The sequence below is a fragment of the Lithobates pipiens genome, unplaced genomic scaffold (assembly GCF_037356315.1).
Source record: "Lithobates pipiens isolate NorthernLeopardFrog02 unplaced genomic scaffold, aLitPip1_a1.2 Scaffold_18, whole genome shotgun sequence".
Lineage (NCBI taxonomy): Eukaryota > Metazoa > Chordata > Amphibia > Anura > Ranidae > Lithobates > Lithobates pipiens.
The window spans coordinates 110,501,831-110,523,470 of NW_027507758.1; the positions used below are offsets into that span (position 1 = coordinate 110,501,831).

Below are 21,640 nucleotides of genomic sequence, written 5' to 3' on the forward strand. Positions count from 1 at the left end.
AACAAAAAGACAAAACAAAACAAAAAAAACTTGAGCTTGGGAGAAGATCATGTACTAACAAACTAATGTTAGTGCATCAATCTCCCCACTGAGCTATCGTGCCCCCCCCCCCGAACCAGAACAAAACAATCAGAATTCTCAGCCATTGGGGGAGAGCACTAATTAGACTTTTTACGGTCATGCTCATTTGACAGAAGCCAGATGTACGGCCAGCTTGGCTATCACCACCAAAGATAAAAATGTCATACGGGTACAGTGTTGTATGACTGTACAACTCTCATTCAAAGTGTGAGCACTGAAAAAATACAAAATGTGCATGTATCTCGGATAAAATACTCAAAGATTTACTTCTATCTACATATGCAATTTCAAAATATGTTTGTACTGCCTTCCAAGTACCTTTTTTTTCTTTTTTTTTTTAAAAAGACGTGCAAATGTTTATACCTTACTATCATTTATTTAGCATCTCACTAAAAATAAGTGCTTTTTCATAGTATTCGTGGTTCTTTCCGAGATGTTTATTACCACATTTACAACTTGATAGCGGAATATTGCGTTAAATAAAACTACATCGCTCTCTGGTTTGGCCACGATTTTAACTGAAGTAATATCAAAAAAGGAATCTGAATAACAATAAAAATTGTAAACATCTAAAATAAATAATTTAGTACAGTTTGTACAGTTGGATACACCAAAGTGCGTCACGTGTATATGTAGAGATCTTGCCCTGTGTTACTTTGCAATAGGCCTCCATCAGAACTCCAGCCACTCAGACATATATATACAGTTAGATGGAGAAATATCGCCACCTTCTTGGCAGTCATCAAAAACCTGTTCAGGAAAACAAAAAGACAAATGAAAGTTAAGTGTAGGTACAAACAATTGATGAATATCAATAATCATAATGAAGTAGGTTTTACAGTAGGCAGCAGCATTAAAGCTAATTTCCAGCTTTTAGTGCAGTTTAACCACTTGCTGCTCTGGCCAATTTCCACATATATATGTTATCAACATTTTTTGCTAGAAAATGACTCAGAATCCCAAACATTATATATTTTCTGAAAGCAGATGCCCTGGAAAATAAAATGGTGGCTGTTCCAATTTGCGCAGCTGTTTATCAAATGCAAATTTACATGAAAAATGCACTTTACATTTTAGTGCACACTGTTTATATATGCATGCGGGACCTACGTGATTGTTTGCATTTAAGTGTGAGCATGGGGGTGGGAGGCATTTTCAATTTTTTTACATTTATTTTATTCAAATTTGATGATCATCATAATTTGTGACAGGTACTCTTTATTGAGTGATTAAAAGGGTTGTGTTTTTTTTCACCTTAGTGCATCCTATGCATTAAGGTGAAAAAACACCTGTCAGTGACCGGCCCCCCAGCCAACCCCCCCCGTTTTACTTACCCCAACCCTCAAACTTGTCTCTCTGCTAGGGGGCTCTCGGCTGTTGATTGGATAGATTGATAGCAGCACAGCCATTGGCTCCCACTGCCGTTAATCAAATCCAATGACGCGGGGCCGAGTCCTGCATTCGCCATCTATGGACGCCGAATGCTGGACATGGGAGCACGCCCGCAAGGTAACCCCCCGCACAGCACTTCTCACGGGGGGGGTTATCTGATGTGGGTAAGCCGAGAGAGTCGCTGAGGGACCCCAAAAGAGCAGGTTTGGGTTCACACTGTGCAAAACGAGCTACACGGTGGAGGTAAGTATGATATGTTTGTTATTTTAAAAAAAAAATAAAAAATGAACCTTTAGTGTTACTATTAGACCCTTCCAAGGCAAGTGATCAAACCAAGATCAGTTTAAAAATTCAATGCTTCCCTGGCCTGTATTGGTCAGGTAAAATTCTGTACCGAAACCAAACTGACAAGATCCTCATCGCTACGTCAGAGGAAGAAACATATTTATCCTCTTTGGGCAGCCATTCTGCCCACCTGCAGCAGTCCTAGGCTACCTGGTGGAATGGGTAGCTCCAGGGGGGCCTGAAAAAGTGATTAGGTGGCTGTAAAACTGCTGGCATCACTTTGACCAAAAGAACAGTTGCTGGACCTAAAAATAAAAAAATTACATCAGGATCATGGCTGCATATACAGTGGATATAAAAAGTATACGGACCCCTGTTAAAATATCAGGTTTACATGATGTAAAACAATGAGACAAAGATGAATCATTTCAGAACTTTTTCCACCTTTTAATGTGATCTATAAAATGTACAACTCCGTTGAACGACAAACAAATATTTTAGGATGAGGGAAGTAAAAAAAAAAAAAAGAAAATATGTACACTGGATGGAAAGTGGTTCAGCAGTTAGCAAAGGTCTCCAAACTAAGGCCCTCCAGTTGTTCAGGAACTACAATTCCCATCATGCCTAGTCACGTCTGTGAATGTCAGTTTTACAATCCCTCATGGGACGTGTAGTTCTGCAACAGCTGAAGGGCCATAGTTTGACAATTCCCTGGATTAGACCAAGCTGGTCCAAACGATTTACGGTACTTCACTAAGATGCAGTAGCTCTTAGCCCACTCCCAAAAATAAAAAACAAGTGCCGATCAGCCTCTCACAGGGAGCTTTGTATTCCCCAAATTAATACAAAGCGTCCTCTGATTGGCCAAGGTAGAGAGGTGGGCAAACAATGTCACAATCTCACCCAATCGGAGGACGTTTTGTTTTGATTTATTGAATACAAGGCCTCCAGGAGTGGGACAAGAAGTTCTGATGGAACACAGCGCTGTATACTGTATGTAGCTGAGGCTGCATACAGGTTATACAACACTGGGAGCTGCTGCATCTCTTAGTGAAGTAAATAGTTCCTTTGGACTAGCTTGGGCCAAACTAACTATTTAAACTTTGCTAAAAAGTGGCAGATCAGCTTTATGTGTGTGTATGTCCAGACAGCAACTTATTTTTTGTTAGTTTTTAATATAGTGGTTAAGGGTTAGAACCCCTGTCAGGTTTTACTGCTATCTGGGCCTCCGTTAGGCTTCACTCTACTTCCTGAATGAATACAAAGCGTCCTCTGATTGGCCAAGGTAGAGTGGCGGGCAAAGGATGTCACAATCTCACCCACTGACAACCGTTTCAGTGGACAGAGAATGAAAGAAAATCTAAATGTTTATGGCTTTTTACTAAAACTGTAAGAGGGCCATACCACAAGCTCATACAGACATGAGCAAGTACACAAAAGGTGAAAAGTAAAAACTGAGATTTCACAGGCCACATAGACCAACTTACCGGGCACAGACCACAAGGTGTACGCACTAATCCTGCTGGCTGTATGATTGGGTTCACTCCTCTGTAAAGTTTCAATTGTCCATCCACACTACCCACTGTCCCTTCTTTAGCTGCAATTATGGTCATTTCTACCTTTCCGTCATAAATCAGTGTGTTTAGAATAGTTTCTATGTCTTCCATTGATAATTCAACCTTTTAGAAAAAGAAATTGATAAAGAGGAATTAAATATTATGTCTAAAATCACAGATGCACATTATTGTGTTTGCTTAAGGCTAGGTTCACACTGCTGTGATCTGATTTTCAGTGCGATTATGTCGTTTGCATATTCTATGGGGTCAACACACACAAGAATTGCACCAAAGTAGCACAAGAACCTTTTTATCAATTAAGCCATGCCGAGTTGCATTTATGTGAATGTGCACCACTGAAAACAATGTGATTTCCGCTGTCATGCGATTCTACTCACATCTTAAATCGCACTAGTGTGAACGTAACCTAAAGAGATCCTAACCTGAAATATAGCATGTAGTAAAGCATGAAAATACAGTTTTTTTGAGGAATGGATATGCTCTTGGTAAAATACATACGCTACTCCTTTTCACTCCTTTATGCTCAAACTTCCTCCTTCCCTTTCCTCCCACTCTACCTCTTACTGCTATTTCCCCCCTCTACACCTATAGCTAGTCTTTAATTCTACATTTCTTTCCTTTATACACATCTATAATAATACTAAACCCAAGGTCATAATAATGAGGTAACCATAAAAGTGTTCACTGTTTGACAAGGTGAACAACTCCAAGTGGTTTATATACAAGATGTTTTGTTTATAAAGGGGAAGAGGAAAACTTTTTTTCTTTTACACTTGGCCTTTGATAATCTGTACAGCATTGACTTGACACCATTTCACTTATATTCATGTTAACTATGATTACATGTACCATGTGTTACCTTTAATAAACTTTTGAATGGAAAATAAAGGTTTTTACACAATACTATCCTCGGAAGCATGCGATTCCAACTGTTGCAGCTATTCTGACAGGCAACCCTGTCTGGTAATCTTGGAGCCTGCCACTACTTCCTTCCCCACCATGCATTCTGACAGATAAATCACTATAATGGGTCACCTCACTTGCCAACAAAATTGTGCAGGAGGAAGGGCAGGTAGGCTTAGTCACCATTAGGAAGTGCCAAAGCTTTGCCTATCAGAAAGTCCAGGGAGTGCACATACCTCCAAGTTTCCATACTTTTCACCTTCTAACTTTTATGATGCACCCTGTTGAAAAGGATGGGTCATTTCCTTTCTTGGCACAAAATGAATGAGTTGTCTTATCACAATGCATGTTATTTATTGCATCAGAATGCCGAAGTGTGTATGAACCCTAAGAACCAATTTCACTTTGCAGATGGATGTAGGAAAAACTCTCCTTAAAGTGGAAGTAAACCCTCTTATTTTCAGCCAAGGAAGCTGCCATCTTGGCCTCTTTATCTTCAACTGCCATGATGCTGCACATGTGATCAGTTATGACACCAGCCATTGGATGGTTGGACAGTTTGGCTAAGAGAACAAACAATGAGTTACATTCCCAGCCCGTGCCAGGAATGTAACTGTTTTTTTAAAACCGTTAAATCAATGGGTTTACTTCTGCTTTAACACTGTTTAACCGTTCTTAATTATTCCTTTCTTACTTGGAAAAAAAAAAAAAAAAAAAAAAAGTATAATAGCCAGAAACATGTATGTTAAAGCAGAGTTAAACTAGTTTTTGGGTGTATTAAAAGTCAGCAGCTAAAAAAAGTGTAGCTGGTGACTTTTAATAAACACACATTCACCTGTCCCACGGTCCAGAAATTCAGCCGCCCGAACTCTCGCTTCTCTCCCACGGTTCTTTACGGCACTGGCATCCCAAGTGTGGGCATCCGGCTGTGACAGCTTGCGGCTTCACAGCTGAGTGCGCACTGCGCATGCGTGAGTTGCGTTGGGTCTCCTCAATGGCCGGGCAATCTTCTGGGACCTGTCCCAGAAGATTGCAGGGAGAGAGGGGGAAGAGGGGAACTTCTGCTCGAGGCGCCTAGTGGGAGCTGAATACAAGCAGAATGCGAGCAAAAGTGAGAGCTGAATACCTGTCAAAACTAGGTAATCATTACCCCACCTTCCCAAAAATTACATGCCAAATGTGGCATAGAAGGGGCAAGCAGTCCTTAAAGCAGAAGTTCCACTTTTAGGTGTAACTCCACTTTAATCCTTCTGAAAAAGGAGCTCCAGGCTCCCCAAAAATTTTTTTAATGTCGGTAGCTACAAATACTGTAGCTGCTGACTTTTAATAAACGTACCTCTTCAGGGATCTAGCGATTATTTAATCTGCTTCGGGGTCAGGCGCTGCCGTCTCAAGTAACTGAAAAGGGCAGTGAAGCCACAAGGTTTACTGCAGCGCATGTGCGAGACTGCGCCTTGTGAATAGTCCTCTGGAACATGTGATGTGTTTCAGAAGACTGCAGGGGAAGGAGAGTATCTGGCTCAGATCGCCATGGCCCCACACCCACCCAAAAAAAGTGCCAAATGTGGTAGTGGAGGAAGGATGATGAAAACAATTGGAACCTTCCCTTTTGGGTAGAAAACTGGCCTGAACCAGGAAAAGGTCTGCTTCCATGATGTTTAGCAATTTCCTTTTTCTGCTATGTAAGCTGCCCTGTCAATCAGTATTTAATGAGAGTAGGTGCACAGAGACACAAGGGAAATGAGGATGTCAAATTCTGGACTTCATGCTCATTGCAAGTTAGAGGTTAATTGGTTATATTCAGTGTGCTTCATTATCTGCTTACATTTCTTTTACTGATATAAAAACTAGATTAAACGGTACTTAAGGCTGGATTCACTCCTATGCTGTTTTAGTGCTTTTTGCAGATTTGCACTACAGTCCATTTAACAGGATTTCCTATGGAATACGTTCTGTAGTGCAAATCTGAAAAATGCAAGAAGCACTAAACTGCATAGGTGTGAATCCAGCCTTAACGCTGCTGCATTTTAGTGCATGCATTACGATGTACTACCGTAAATTGCATGTGTTGTGGTGCGCCATAAAAAAGATTGCGTCTGTTCCCATCTAAGCACTGCAGCATGTTTTTTATAAAAATGTTTTTATGCCTCTTTTTAGAGGCATCAAGTTCCCACTTCCTCCCGGGGCTCCGTGGCGCCAGGAGGAAGTTCACCTCTCCCCCCTCCCTCCCTGCCATTCACAGCACACAGCGCTGTTCGCGCACGCACAGTGCATGCCCAGCTGTAAAGCCACAGCCGGGTGCCCACAGTAAGAATGCCGGTGCTGTGAAGAGGAGGGGGAGAGTAGCGAGGTTTCGTACACCCACATAGTTGGACTGTGGGACAGGCAAATAAGTGTCTGTTTATTAAAAGTCAGCAGCTACACTTTTTGTAGCTGCTGACTTTAAATTTTTTTTTTTTTGGGCGGAAATCCGCTTTAATACGTTGGGAGGCCCACAGAAGTCAGTGGCAGGTAATGTGTTTTTGATGCACTGACAAGTAATAAAAAGCCTTGGCAAGTCAATGGTTACCTTTATCCATTCCAAATACCAATTTAAAACACATTGTTAATGCGTGTCAAAACACACATTTATGCATGGCAAAGCCTCTGCCTACCACTAAATACAACAAAATAAAATGCACCTCTACACACATGCACAGATCTAAATAGGCCGAGAAAATTCTTTGATACTTTGAAATGAATCTAACCAGGTATAAATAATGCAGAAGATGGTAACCCCTTTCTGGTACATATACAGTTGTGCTCAAAGGTTTGCATACCCTGGCAGCAATCTTTCTTGGTCTACCTGACCTTGGCTTGGTATCAAAAGAGCCCCTAATCCACTTCTTAATAACAGTACTGACCGGCATATTCAAGGCTTTGGATATCTTTTTATATCCTCTTCCATCTTTGTAAAGTTTCATTACCTTGTTACGCACCTCTTTTGACTGTTCTTTTCTACCTCCTCATGGCTCAGTGTTTAGCCTGCTTAGTGCATCCATGTGAGAGTTAACAAACTCATTGACTATGTATACACAGACACTAATTGTTATTTAAAAAGCCAGAAATGTGGGAAATTAACCTTTAATTGCCATTTTAACCAGTGTGTGCCACCTTCTGTGTCTGTACCAAGACCAAACATTCCAGGGTATGTAAACTTTTTTATCAGGGCCATTTTGGCGATTTCTGTTATCATTATGATTTAAAAAGGATCAAAAAAAAAAACTGTGATAATAAATGGCTTTGTGTGATTGCTAAATAAAAGACAGTGTTTTGGCAGGATCAGTCATATTTTCAATATTAATGCCAAAATTTCACAATTTCTGCCAGGGTATGCAAACTTTTGAGCATAACTGTACATAAAAGTTCCAAATATCCAACCAATAGCAAATCTGTACAGATCGATCATCTTACAGGCACAAGTTGTGGATACTACAGCACCTACGTAACTTTAGTCTTGTATTTTGTACCTTGCTAATGCCAAGCTCACAGATATATTTCCAGACTTCATGGGAGGATGCAAAAGAACTGTTTCTTTGGATCATTGGATTTTGCTTACTGTCCCTGGCTGCTTCTGCCTGTTAAATTTGGAGAAAGAAAAAAGTAAGCCTTCCTTTAAACAGTGATGTTAATGGTCTGCAATTTATTTGGGTAAAAGAGGTTCTATTTTTAAATTTAGGAGACACTTGAACAAATGACACATATGTACAATAGAAATAAATAGGGTTGTAGAACAAAAAGCTAAGAGAGACCATTTACTTGACTTGTCAGCTCTACTCCAATCACTGAGCTCTCTACAGCTTTAAGCAGAGGGAACCCCAAAGGGCAACATAAGATACACCCCATGGCCCACATGAATGAGCGATATCCACTCTTGGTTCTAAATGAGATTACCAAATTTATTTTATTTCATTTAACAACATTTCAGGAAAACAAGTGATGAGATGATGTTTAAATTAATACTGAAGATTTATGTACACGTGTCTACCTGTTAAGGAATCCCCTTGCCTGCCAGCTGTCATTTTGATGGCAAAGGCATGGCCCAAAGTGGATGGACATCTCTCCAACCGGAGACACCTGTTAAATTGTGCATTTTGGCTCATTTTGAAGGTATTCCATACTCTCCTATTCTGGCCACATAGGTCAATATTTATTTATCCCCTTTTTTTTCTGTACTAGTGGCAGTGATCGCCACATAATAATGAGGGCAGATCTCCCCAATAAACTTGACAGAAATAAGGGTAACCCATTCGATTATTTCCTATTCTGTCAAAAGTTAACACCGTTTTAGCTAGACTGGGTTTACGTTATGCACCCCTAGTGAAAATGATATTGTTTGAGCAACTTCATTTTCCAAATATAAAAAATGGCAAATCTGTAATACATCCAAACAAATATGGATGTGCGGTATACCATCATAACCAAACAGACATAAAATTCAAAATGAATCACCTTAGTTTGCAAGAACTTAAAACACTGTTGGTTTAATACTTCGACAAATTCAGACTCAAAGTCCTGATCACTGTACCATGCTCCTCCTGTCACCGAGCGGTCAGGCTGTACATTATATAGCATGTACACTTTCTTTTTTGAAGCCTGATATGAAAAAACACACAAGCTTAAAACAATTGGAAAAAAAAATAATAATAATTTTAATAATGAAAAAAAACAAATAAAAGTTTAATAATGGAAAAAAAAAAAAAAAAAAAAAAAAAACACACACACACACACACACACACACACACACAGCAGATGTTATAATAAAAAAAATAAGCTGTGTGTGAAAATGATATATATATATATATATATATATATATATATATATATATATATATATATATATTTTTTTTTTTTTTTCAAACAACTGAATGTGATGAAGCCCTGCACTTTCTGCTTATTTTTTATTTAAAATCCTGATATATATACCGCGTTTCCCAGAAAATAAGACCGGGTCTTATATTAATTTTAGCAACAAAAGACAGACACAGTAGGGCTTATTTTCAGGATAGGTCTTATCATGTAATGTGTTTTTCTCGTTCCTGTGCCCTCTGTTTTCTTTCCCTCTCCCTCCCTGCCTGTCAGCTCAGGAGTTATTAGCCTTTAGCATAGTGAGTTAAAATGCTTGTAAAATCCTATAATCCACTCTATCACAGTACTATATAATGTACAATGCGAGTGGTTCTGTAATATAATTGTGCCAAATACCTTAGTTGCAGAGCTGCTGGGTGCTTCTGTGACCCGCCAGAGCTCTCTTCCCCGCTTCGAGCACTGCATGGGTCCAGATCCCCCGCTGACAGCTGGGAGAAGAGGGTATTTGGCATAATTATATTACAGAAACACTCACATTGTACAGTACTGCAATAGAGTGGATTATAAGATTTTACAAGCACTTTAAATCTAGGGCTGATTTTCGGGGTAGGGCTTATATTGCAGCCCGCCTGGAAAATCATGGTAGGTCTTATTTTTGGGGAAACGCGGTATATCTAGGTATAGATATAATACACACAGACACACACAATTAGGTTAATCTCAAATATGCCATGTAATGCAGTCAATGATAAATTCCACATACATAAGCAATCTTACATATGGTGCAGGTATGTACACTGTAAATAAATTCATAATTAGTTTACCGCTACTGACTTGACCGCTTTAATTAGCTTCTTGCTTTCCATGTTCTTTAGGATTTTATTGATTTCAGTGAGAGGGAGATTACTTTTGTATCGAATGTCTCTGCTCCATATACCTAAGAAAAACACGAACAAATAAAATGTATGTATAGTAGTTGCAGCGGCACAGCTTCCACATATTGCCCGATGGCTTGTTGAAAGCAAAGTTGTTCACACTGAGGCAGCACGACTTGCAGAGCGACTGCCTCAGGCGACCTGGATATGACCGCTGCGGCGACTTGCAAAATGACTTCTCTATAGAAGTCAATGCAAGTCACCTGATGTCGGCCCCAAAGTCGTACAGGAACCTTTTGAGCGACTTGTTTCGCTCCGATTAGAACGGTTCCATTGTACAGAACGGGACGCAACTTGTCTAAGTCGCCTGACAAGTCGTCCCAGTGTGAACCGACCCTAACAGTTACAGATGGTCAAGGGAAGACAAAGAAAAGCAAATCATGAAATAACAGCAACGAGGTAGGCACTCCAGTTGTTACAGTCGATGTACCTAACAAAAAGGTAAATATATTATCCAGCATAAAAAATAAAAAAAAATGGTAATTAGGCCCATATTTTACAGGAAGAGGTGGGGGTCTCTCTAGCCTAATGGATTAGTTCCTCCATTTCCGCAATTTTCTTAATGTGCTGAAGCCATTCAGCGGTAGTAGATGGAGTTTTTTTTCTGCTAATGCATGGGGATGCATAATTTTGCGGTATTAATTAGGTGGAGGGACAGGGACTTTTGTGTACTATATATTTTTAAATGTGCTGCAATATTTACAATTTGTGATCATTACTGTAGATTTTTATTCTGGTTCTAGGAAAATTCAATCTTTTTGGTATTTCAATAAAAAAAAAAAAAAAAGTTAATAAATAACACCGAATTCACAAAAGAATACCTTTATTTCCAGCATCCTCAATAATCTGATACACTAACTTTTCCTGATTGTCGGAACCCTTCATTTTACTGCAAATAAAGAAAAGAAGAGTAAGTCTCCCCAAAATTATTGTTTGCTTAGGGAAATTGTGCTTTGTTTCCTATACAATATTAGGAGGCTGTATACTGTATATAAAAAGTCCTATGATAACGCGCTCCATGTAGTAACAGCATATTTGGGGAAAATGTATCTTCCTTCTAAACCTAATCACACAGGTGCTTTGCTTGACATTAATTTAATTTAAACATCTGAACAGTTAAAGTAGAAACCCGGGTTTCATTTCACTTTAATGTGATTATAAAGCCTAAATATATATTTTAACTTAATGCATTCCCTGCATTTAAATATTTAGGTTTTAGTATTGCCCCCTCACCCACTGTCATAGTTACGCAAGTCCTCACTTGATCTAGAGCTGTGCCCGTCTGTAGCAGCTCTCCCCATTCTCACAAGCTTTGCTGAGGCAGGGGGAGCCATTGGCTACTGCTGATGTCAGTCAAATCCTCTGAACAGGAGCAGGGCCAGGTCGCACTGTCTGCGTCTGTGGATTCAGGCAGCGCAGCTCAGGATCTAGCACACATCAAGCACACACAAGCAGCTTCCTATGGTGGCACACCAAAAGTAGGAGGGAGCCAAGAGCACAGTCGGTGGTTCCCAAGAAGAGGCGGTTTGGGGGAGGGGGGGGGGGGGGGGTCGGTCTGTGCACAGAGCTGGTAAGTAGATGTTTTTTTTTTTTTTAGTAACAAAGACTTTTCAAATCACTTTAAATAGATGGTTTGGGCCAAGCTAGCTCAAACAAACGATGTACATTAATAAACTCTTCAGCTGCTCTGTGCACTGTAATATACTGAAATAGAATTGGAACATACAGAGGTGTGGTGCTGTGTACTGGCAGGAGTACAGATGACATCCTGTCTGCTACCAGAATCAAAGGGATTCAGGCTTAGCTCTTCCCCCCAATCCAAGAGAAGTATTTTGTTTTCATCTCAGAATACAAAGCTTCCTCTAAATTGCTGAGGTGGAGAGCCGGGCAAATGACGTCATGATTTGCACCTCAGCCAATCAGAGGAAGCGTTGTGTTCATTGATAAAAATACAACGGTTCTCCTGAACGGCAGAAGTGCGCTCAGCCCGACTTTCTTTAATTCTAGCAGAAGAAGCAGTTGTTTTTGGGCAATAACCAGAACTCCTTGCCCTCAAATATGTCCCCGATAATGAGCTTCGGATCCCTCTCAGGATAAGGACAAGTTAACCCTGCTCCTGTTTGTGCCAAACACAAGTGATGGACTGATTTAAATACCTTACAATCTACATAACGTTTAAAGAGAAATGCAAAACTTAAAAAATTCACTTATGCTAAATGTTGCTGCCCCACTAAATTCACATGGGCCAAATATCAGACATTCTGCCTGTGTCTATGGCAGCCGGTACAACAGAAGCTGACCAAACATCCGGCTTCTATCAGACCAGCTGCTGTACACACAGGCCGAACGTCTGATATTCGGCCCATGTGAATGGCAGCCAGTCGGACAGAAGCCCTTTAAAATAGGGTGACTGACTAAATACCTCAGGTGTAGCCCCTACGGCTCTGATTTTGAATAGGTTACTAGTCTACATCTTGGTTCACACTATCCGCTTTTTTTTTTTCATTTGTTCGTTCAACCCAGCGGGCTGAATAATAAATACAAAGACCCCGGGAGGAGACACTGTTCTAACAATCTGATGTTAGTACAGCGATTTCCCTTGCTGAGCTATTGTTTTTTGACAGGGGGGCGGCTCCCCCTCCAGAACACTCCGGTCAGAGCTTTCAGGCATTGGCCCTTCAACAGAAGCCAACTGAACAGCCGTGTGTACGGCCCTTAATACAGAACTTCCGTCTTGTATTTTTACTTAACTGGTTGTCCTAATCCCATGATGATCTTGTGATACTTGAGGCCTCTCATCGTCTTCACGTATGAAGTAAATGCTCTTTCATGGAAGCGGAGACAACACTCCATGTAGGTGAACTGATTCCAAGAGATGTGGGAAATAAAAACTCTTGATTGTTATCACCATTTCTCTTTATTATACTATTATACACATCTTGCTTTTATTTTTTAATTTAATTTTTTATTTTTTTAACACGTTTGTTCCATCCTTAATTACTACAAGCATACTGTATTGTTTTAGTCTAGTAACGGTTTGTACTGTGGGGGATTTTGTGGTGGTGGGGTGGTGGGGGGGGGGGGGGGCTGGGGCTCTATTTCTGGGGGCAAAAAAAGTGTTTTTTTATTTTTAAACGTAAAAAATCTTTCAATAACAACAAATTCTAGCAGCCGACAGGAAGTCGCATGTACTGCAGTCGTAAAACGGCACTGCTAACCATACGTAGCTAATGCTACTATAATACATGACAGCATACACACATCGGCCGCATAGTTATGTAATGGAATTCGTTTTTTGGGTCATTCCAATGTTTAGTCATTATTGCTCACCCAGCGGTCTGTGTATCTTTCAGCCTGTACAAAAGGCCGGTTCCACTTCTAAGGAGATCCAGCTGACCCTAAAATTTGAATAAAATATGAAACTGTTTAGTATACATATATAAAAAAGACATACATTATATATTACACACACACATTATACGCGTGTCGTCCAAAAGGGGAACTCCTTTTGGGCGACGTGTTGCACGGTTAAGTTTGCACAATTGCGGCAGAATTACACCGCGTTTGGGGTGCCAATAAAATATAATGGCATCGCAAATGCATCCGGTGTTTTGCCGCAGTTCCGCCGCAATTCAAATCGCCCATTTGTGAACGGAGCCTTAGTGAATTAAATAGTTCTTTTGTACCACCAGGGTCTAAATGAACTATTTAAAATTAAATGAAACACGAAGTTCAGCTTTAACATGCCTTTAATGGCATCTTATAACACGCTTATCTCCCATCCTCTAAAACTTACAACTGATAGTAAGCGGTTGATAGCCATTGCTCTCTGCTTTGCTTCAATGTGTGGCATCTCATTCTGGATAACTTGATCTGTAATTCCATGAGGAAACTGCTGGCACAGCTCTATAATCCTTAAATGCAAAAAATAATAATAATAATAATGCCATTAAAGTGTGTATTTTATCGAGAGATTTCAGCTTCAGAAATAAATAAAATACATGATTTGATAATGCAATACAGATGTTATTAGTGGTGCACCGAATGGGTTTTTTGGTGCCGAAACCGATACCGAAAATGAAATACACTAGGCCGAAAACCGAAACCGATACCGAAACAGCACCAATAACAAAACATATTTAAAAAAAATATTTTTATACAGGAGATGGTCAGAGACTGGGGACACGGCACAAGAGATGGTCAGAGACTGGGGACATGGCACAAGAGATGGTCAGAGACTGGGGACATGGCACAAGAGATGGTCAGAGACTGGGGACACGGCACAGGAGATGGTCAGAGACTGTGGACACGGCACAGGAGATGGTCAGAGACTGTGGACACGGCACAGGAGATGGTCAGAGACTGTGGACACGGCACAGGAGATGGTCAGAGACCGGGGACACGGCACAGGAGATGGTCAGAGACCGGGGACACGGCACAGGAGATGGTCAGAGACCGGGGACGTGGTACAGGAGATGGTCAGAGACAGAGGACGTGGTACAGGAGATGGTCAGAGACAGAGGATGTGGTACAGGACATGTCCTGTAGCCAGTGTCCCCCATTGCAGGCCAGCGTCCCCCATTGCAGCCAGCGTGCCCCATTTTGCAGCCAGCGTGCCCCATTTTGCAGCCAGCATGCCCCATTTTGCAGCCAGCCTGTGCAGGGAAGAGAGCCGCCTCCGCCGCCTGTTTAATCACAGCGTTGGGAACATCACAGCTTTCATTTCAATAGCTGTGTGTTCCTGGCCGCGCCGTCACACACAGACCCTCCCCCTTGTCCGGGCACTTTGATAGACAGATCATCCATCCAATCCTGCGGGTGATCTGTCTATCAAAGTGCCCGGACAAGGGGGAGGGACTGTGTGTGACGGCACGGCCGGGAACACACAGCTATTGAAATGAAAGCTGTGATGTTCCCGGCGCTGTGATCAAACAGGCGGTGGCTCTCCTGCGCTATAGTATACCCCCATGATGGGCGTCACCAGAGGCGGGGGGCGGAGCCCCGCACCCCCCCACCCAGGCCACGCCCCATTTTCGGCTCCATTATCGGCCGTTTTTCTCTTTCGGAAAATTGTCGAAAAGGGTATTTTCGGCCGATATGTTTCGGCGGCTGAAATTTCGGTGCATTCCTAGATGTTATACATTTGATCTTTTCCAGAAAGTATGAATAATACAACAGTGTGTGCGGCCAGTTAAAGCTGAGCCCACAGCTAGCCAGCTATGATTTTTACATCATATTTAGATTGGCACAATAAAAATATGAATATCTCATACCTTATGGGCCGCCAACAGTCACTGTAGTAGTCTTTGCTACTACAGTAATAGCTACAACCATCTAGGCCCTGTTCTGAGCACCTTTCATTCTGCACACTGACCACCAGGGGTTGCTTACTTGGTACTGTCTCCATGCACAGAATGCTTTGTATTTTTTTTAAATGAATATAAGGCATTGTGACATCACCACCCCTCCTCTCCACCTGGCCCAATCAGAGAACACCTTGCATCCATTTACAAAATTGCAAAGTATAGTGTAAATGGCAACACTGAACTGCAAGCGCCCCCCTGTGGTCAGTGTGTAGCGGAGCAGGTGCAGGACCTGGAGAGTGGAGGATTGGGTAAGTAAATCTACTTTTCCATGCCCCCATACAGTTAACCCTTGCAGTGCTTGCAAAAAAAACGAAAAATAAAAAATAAAATACACTGCAGAGGAGAATTTTCAAGTTTCCTGGAGTTGGGCACCAAGTAAAAATGTCAGTGGGCTGCTGGTGAGAAACAGCTACTGCTGCGCACTTTTTTTTGGAAAAAATTCACTTTTTTTTGAATAAAAAAAATAAGACAACAGTAAAGGTAGCCCCATTTTTTTTTTATATTGTGAAAGATGATATTACGCCGAGTAAATTGATACCCAACATGTCACGCTTCAAACTGCGCCCGCTCGTGGAATGGCGTCAAACCTTTACACTTAAAAATATCCATGGGCGACATTTAAAAAAATTCTACAGGTTGCATGTTTTGAGTTACAGAAGAGGTCTAGGGCTAGAATTTTTTTCTCTCACTCTAACGATCGAGGTGATACCTCACATGTGTGGTTTGACCACTGTTTTCATATGTGGGCGCTGCTCATGTATGCGTTTGCTTCTGCGCGCAAGCTCATCGGGACGGCGCTTTTTTTTTTTTCTTATTTTATTTATTTTTACACTGTTTAAAAAAAAAAAAAAAAAAAGAATTTGGGTCACTTTTATTCCTATTACAAGGAATGTAAACATCCCTTGTAATAGAATAAAGCATGACAGATACTCTTAAATATGAGATCTGGGGTCAAAAAGACCTCAGATCTCATATTTGGACTTAAATGCAATATAAAAAAAAAGTGTCATTTTAAAAAAAATGTGCCTTTAAGAGGTATGGGCGGAAGTGATGTTTTGACTACGCTTCCGCCCTGTCATGGTATGGAGATGGGTGGGGGCCATCTTCCTCTCACTCATCTCCATACCAAGGAAGTGCCAGGACCCAATCGCCTCAGCTCCGGTAAGCGGCGGAGGACACGGAAGGGGGGGATAGCACCTCTCCCGCCGCTGATGACGGTGATCTCACAGCGTAACTGTCGCAGAGACCACCATTATCGTTTACCGAACCGCTTCCTGAAGAGATGGATAACCCGGTTGTGGCACCAGCTGCTGCCGTTAACGAGATATCCCTCTTCAAAAAAGGGACATACATCGTCGTGCGGCGGTCGTAAGTGGATAAAGTGGAAGTAAACCCTCCTATCAGTTTTAGCCAAGGAAGCCATTATCTTGGCCTCTGTTTAATCTTCAACTGCCATAGTGCTGCACATTTGATCAGTTATGACATCGGCCATTGAATGGTGTGACAGTTTGGATGAGAGCACAAACAATGTAACTGTTTTTTTAAAACGGTTAAAATGATGGGTTTACTTCCTCTTTAAGGCTGAGTTCACACTAGAGCGCGGAGCGGCTCACAGCAGGGGTCCAGTGGGTCCTTGTTTACCATTTCAGATATGATTTCAGTCTCAGTTTTTGCCTGAATTTGGAGCTGAAACAGACCAGAAGATGCACAGGGCTCCTATACTATTCGCATCGGAGCTGCTCCGGAGATGTGTGAACCAGCTGCATAGAGACAACCCGCATCCAATTCAAAGTAGCGTGAACCCAGCCTAAAAGAAGCTTGGGAATATAAAAAAAAAAAAAAAAAAAAAAACACAATCCTACTCACCAAGGCTGATGCTGCATCTGTCCACCGTTGTCTCCAAGGCCAAGAACAGAGCGACCAAAGACTGCTGACCGCTCAGTTCTCAATCTTCAGTGAGAAGAGAGTCAGTGCCGATGGCTGGGTTCACAGTGATGTGATGCGTCATATCGCATTTGATTTGCACAGGAATAACACTGCATTCCTGTGCGAAACACATGCGATTCTGTGCAGTGTAATTTGAGCTCATCATTTTGTGTGGCTCCAAAAGCACCTCAAACACAACAAAAAGGTGCAGGCACTTTTTTTTTGCCGCACTGGAATCAGATCACATAGGTGTTCATACTGAATGAGATCCAATTTAGGCAAACACACTGCGTTCTGTGCCCTGCTTTTGGGGTGTCGTTAATGCGTTTGTTACCCAAACACTTCATATTCCTGATATGTGCCTTGTGTACCATGTACTTGTATGAGAAAGTCTCCTGTTCTCTTTGTATTGCTTCCTTTGTGTGAAAACCCTCAGCTATGCCAGTCCCCCTGCTTCCCTATTAAAAAGTGACCACACTAAAGGGTGATGGATTGATGGGCACCTATTGGAATGCACCTCTTGTGAGATTTAACATGCATGTAACTATTTGACATATTGAAATGTACTATTGACTGTCATTAGGAAAAGGGGGCCTTATTATCATTATTTAGATCCTTTCACTGAGTGAGGGTCGGGAAGGAGGAGGAGAGTCAATGCTTTAGAAATGTAAATAGTTCTGTGTGTGGCCCATTGGATCTTGTGTATACTTTTTATGTTTAAAAGCAATAAATAAAACTTTTCCGAAAAAAATGTGACCACACTATGATGGGAACTCAGCATGCTCTCCTCCAAGAGCAGGCTGACACTACCCTGCAAAGCCATTCACTGGGAAGCTCAGTGTGCTGTTGCTTCTCCTCCCGCCAGCTATTATGCAGCTGAGAACAGAGGGAATGTGATCACTTATAAAAAAAAGTAAAACATAAATAAAAAAGTGTATATTATATATATATATATATATATATATATATATATATATATATATATATATATATATATATATATATATATATATATATATATATATATATATATATATAGTGCCTTGCGAAAGTATTCGGCCCCCATGAACTTTTCAACCTTTTGCCACATTTCAGGCTTCAAACATAAAGATATAAAATTTGAATTTTTTGTAAAGAATCACCAACAAGTGGGACACAATTGTGAAGTGGAACGAAATCTATTGGATATTTTAAACTTTTTTAGCAAATAAAAAACTGAAAAGTGGTGCGTGCAAAATTATTCGGCCCCTTTACTTTCAGTGCAGCAAACTCACTCCAGAAGTTCAGCGAGGATCTCTGAATGATCCAATGTTCTCCTAAATGACTGATGGTGATAAATAGAATCCACCTGTGTGTAATCAAGTCTCTGTATAAATGCATCTGCTCTGTGATAGTCTCAGGGTTCTGTTGAAAGCGCAGAGAGCATCATGAAGACCAAGGAACACACCAGGCAGGTCCATAATACTGTTGTGGAGAAGTTTAAAGCTGGATTTGGATACAAAATGATTTCCCAAGCTTTAAACATCCCAAGGAGCACTGTGCAAGCGATCATTTTGAAATGGAAGGAGTATCACACCACTGCAAATCTACCAAGACCTGGCCGTCCCTCTAAACTTTCAGCTCAGACAAGGAGAAGACTGATCAGAGATGCAGCCAAGAGGCCCATGATCACTCTGGATGAACTGCAGAGAACTACAGCTGAGGTGGGAGAGTCTGTCCATAGGACAACAATCAGTCGTACACTGCACAAATCTGGCCTTTATGGAAGAGTGGCAAGAAGAAAGCCATTTCTCAAAGATATCCATAAAAAGTCTCGTCTAAAGTTTGCCACAAGCCACCTGGGAGACACACCAAACATGTGGAAGAAGGTGCTCTGGTCAGATGAAACCAAAATCAAACTTTTTGCCCACAATGCAAAACGATATGTTTGGCGTAAAAGCAACACAGCTCATCACCCTCAACACACCATCCCCACTGTCAAACATGGTGGTGGCAGCATCATGGTTTGGGCCTGCTTTTCTTCAGCAGGGACAGGGAAGATGGTTAAAATTGAGGGGAAGATGGATGCAGCCAAATACAGGACCATTCTGGATGAAAACCTGTTGGAGTCTGCAAAAGACCTGAAACTGGGACGGAGATTTATCTTCCAACAAGACAATGATCCCAAACATACAGCAAAATCTACAAAGGAATGGTTCACAAATAAACGTATCCAGGTGTTAGAATGGCCAAGTCAAAGTCCAGACCTGAATCCAATCGAGAATCTGTGGAAAGAGCTGAAAACTGCTGTTCACAAACGCTCTCCATCCAACCTCACTGAGCTCCAGCTGTTTTGCAAGGAAGAATGGGCAAGAATTTCAGTCTCTCGATGTGCAAAACTGATAGAGACATACCCCAAGCGACTTGCAGCTGTAATCACAGCAAAAGGTGGCTCTACAAAGTATTAACGCAAGGGGGGCCGAATAATTTTGCACGCCCCACTTTTCATTTTTTTATTAGTTAAAAAAGTTTCAAAAATCCAATAGATTTCGTTCCACTTCACAATTGTGTCCCACTTGTTGGTGATTCTAAACAAAATATTAAAATTTTATATCTTTATGTTTGAAGCCTGAAATGTGGCAAAAGGTTGAAAAGTTCAAGGGGGCCGAATACTTTCGCAAGGCACTGTGTGTGTATGTATGTATGTATGTATGTATGTATGTATATATATATATATATATATATATATACACACACACACACACACACACACACACACACACACACACATATATACACACACAAAAATTTGTGCATTTAATTTCTATTATAAACTGAATGGGTTTTACAAGGTGATCGTTTACAATCATTAACTTTTAATTGACGCCGGCAGCAGATTGCATTAACACAGTGTGATTGCTATGTGGTGCAGGAAATGCAGTGATGCCTGTGCGTTTCCCGCATCAGATTACAATTGTCAATTTACACAGCGCTTTACATTCACATCAGTCTCTGCCCTGAGCCCTCATGGAGCTACAATCTAAGGTCCCTAACTCACATTCATACATACACAGACTAGGGCCAATTTAGACCGAATCCAATTAACCTACCAGCATTTGGAGTGTGGGAGGAAACCGGAGTACCCGGAGAAATCCCTCGCAGGCACAGGGAGAACAGGCAAACTCCAGGCAGGTAGTGTCGTGGTTAGGATGAGTGTGAACTGGTCCTAGTGATCACCGGTGTCTTGTCAAATAGTGTCCCCCGTCAGATAGTTTCCATTGTGTATTGCGCATGCGCAGTACACAGGACAAGCAGGTTCCGAAAATATCTGAAGATGAACAGCGCCTGTGCCGTGAGTCCAGGTTCTAGCCCCACCATCTAAGTGGACATAGAGTTAGAATAAAAAGAGCCGAAGGCGAGGCCGTGCTCGAAGCGTGGCGAGCGAAGCAAGCCCACAAGGGGCCCTCTAATATGTGCAGCCCTATGTCCACTTGGATGGTGACGCTTGCACCTGGACTCACGGCGCAGGCGCTGTTTATCTTCGGAGATTTTCCAAATCTCCTTCTGCTCCGTGCTGCGCCTGTGCAGCACACAGCGGACACTATCTGATGGGGGGACATTTTTGGACATTACACCGGCTCTCTGCTCTGCCCTTCCATCGCTCACTGGAGTGCTGGTCTGTGGAGGGCCTGCAGGTTCTGACATCTGGGTGGATCCTGACATTTAAGTCAGGATCCCTTCAGAACCTGGAAGTGATATATATGGGTCACAAGAATGCAGGACTAATCACATGGGGGGGGGGGGGGGGGTCACAGCAGAACGATCCCTCCTGACCCATACAAGCACAGTGTGAGGGTCCTGCACACTCCAGTATAGTAGGCCGGGAGTCACACAGTCATGTCCATCAGAAAGCCAGCTTGGAAGGAAGAGAAGCAGGACAGTGACATGGGTGACAACGCCTCACCTGTTCTCTGTGTCAGTAGCGTCTCCGCTCTCCTGCTTCACCTTCCCATCCGCCATCTCCCAGCTCTTCTCTCCCACTCTGCCTGGTGCACGCCGATCACTCCTCTACACACACTCCATACACTCCACCGAGCAGGATCAACTGCGCCTGTGCATCGGTGCTCAGGATTCTCTGGCAGCCATCTTGTGTTAGGGCAAAAGTATACCCTTCATTAAAAGCACATGGTCTAACATATGAAAGACTAATAAAGCACTTATGTTGTATGATTATTATCATTATTTTTTGCACAAAGTGAAGCGGTTATGGTTTAAACCTGACATAATTTGATTTTCATTACAAGTTGAGTTCATTTGCCCTTAGCAAACATGGCCCCTGAGTTCAGGC

The 21,640-nt window shown here is 41.8% G+C and overlaps 1 protein-coding gene across 1 annotated transcript; it reads right to left on the minus strand.

Moving 5' to 3' along the window:
• Positions 1 to 437: 437 nt before the first annotated feature.
• Positions 438 to 21,418, minus strand: POLR3F (RNA polymerase III subunit F). The gene is made up of 9 exons (XM_077485997.1): positions 21,257 to 21,418; positions 13,818 to 13,935; positions 13,352 to 13,419; positions 10,843 to 10,910; positions 9,911 to 10,023; positions 8,730 to 8,873; positions 7,748 to 7,855; positions 3,246 to 3,437; positions 438 to 831 (listed from the first exon to the last, which is right to left on the minus strand). The coding sequence occupies exons 1-9, from the start codon at positions 21,310 to 21,312 to the stop codon at positions 754 to 756; spliced, it is 945 nt and encodes a 314-aa protein (XP_077342123.1). The 5' UTR covers positions 21,313 to 21,418; the 3' UTR covers positions 438 to 753.
• Positions 21,419 to 21,640: the final 222 nt, after the last annotated feature.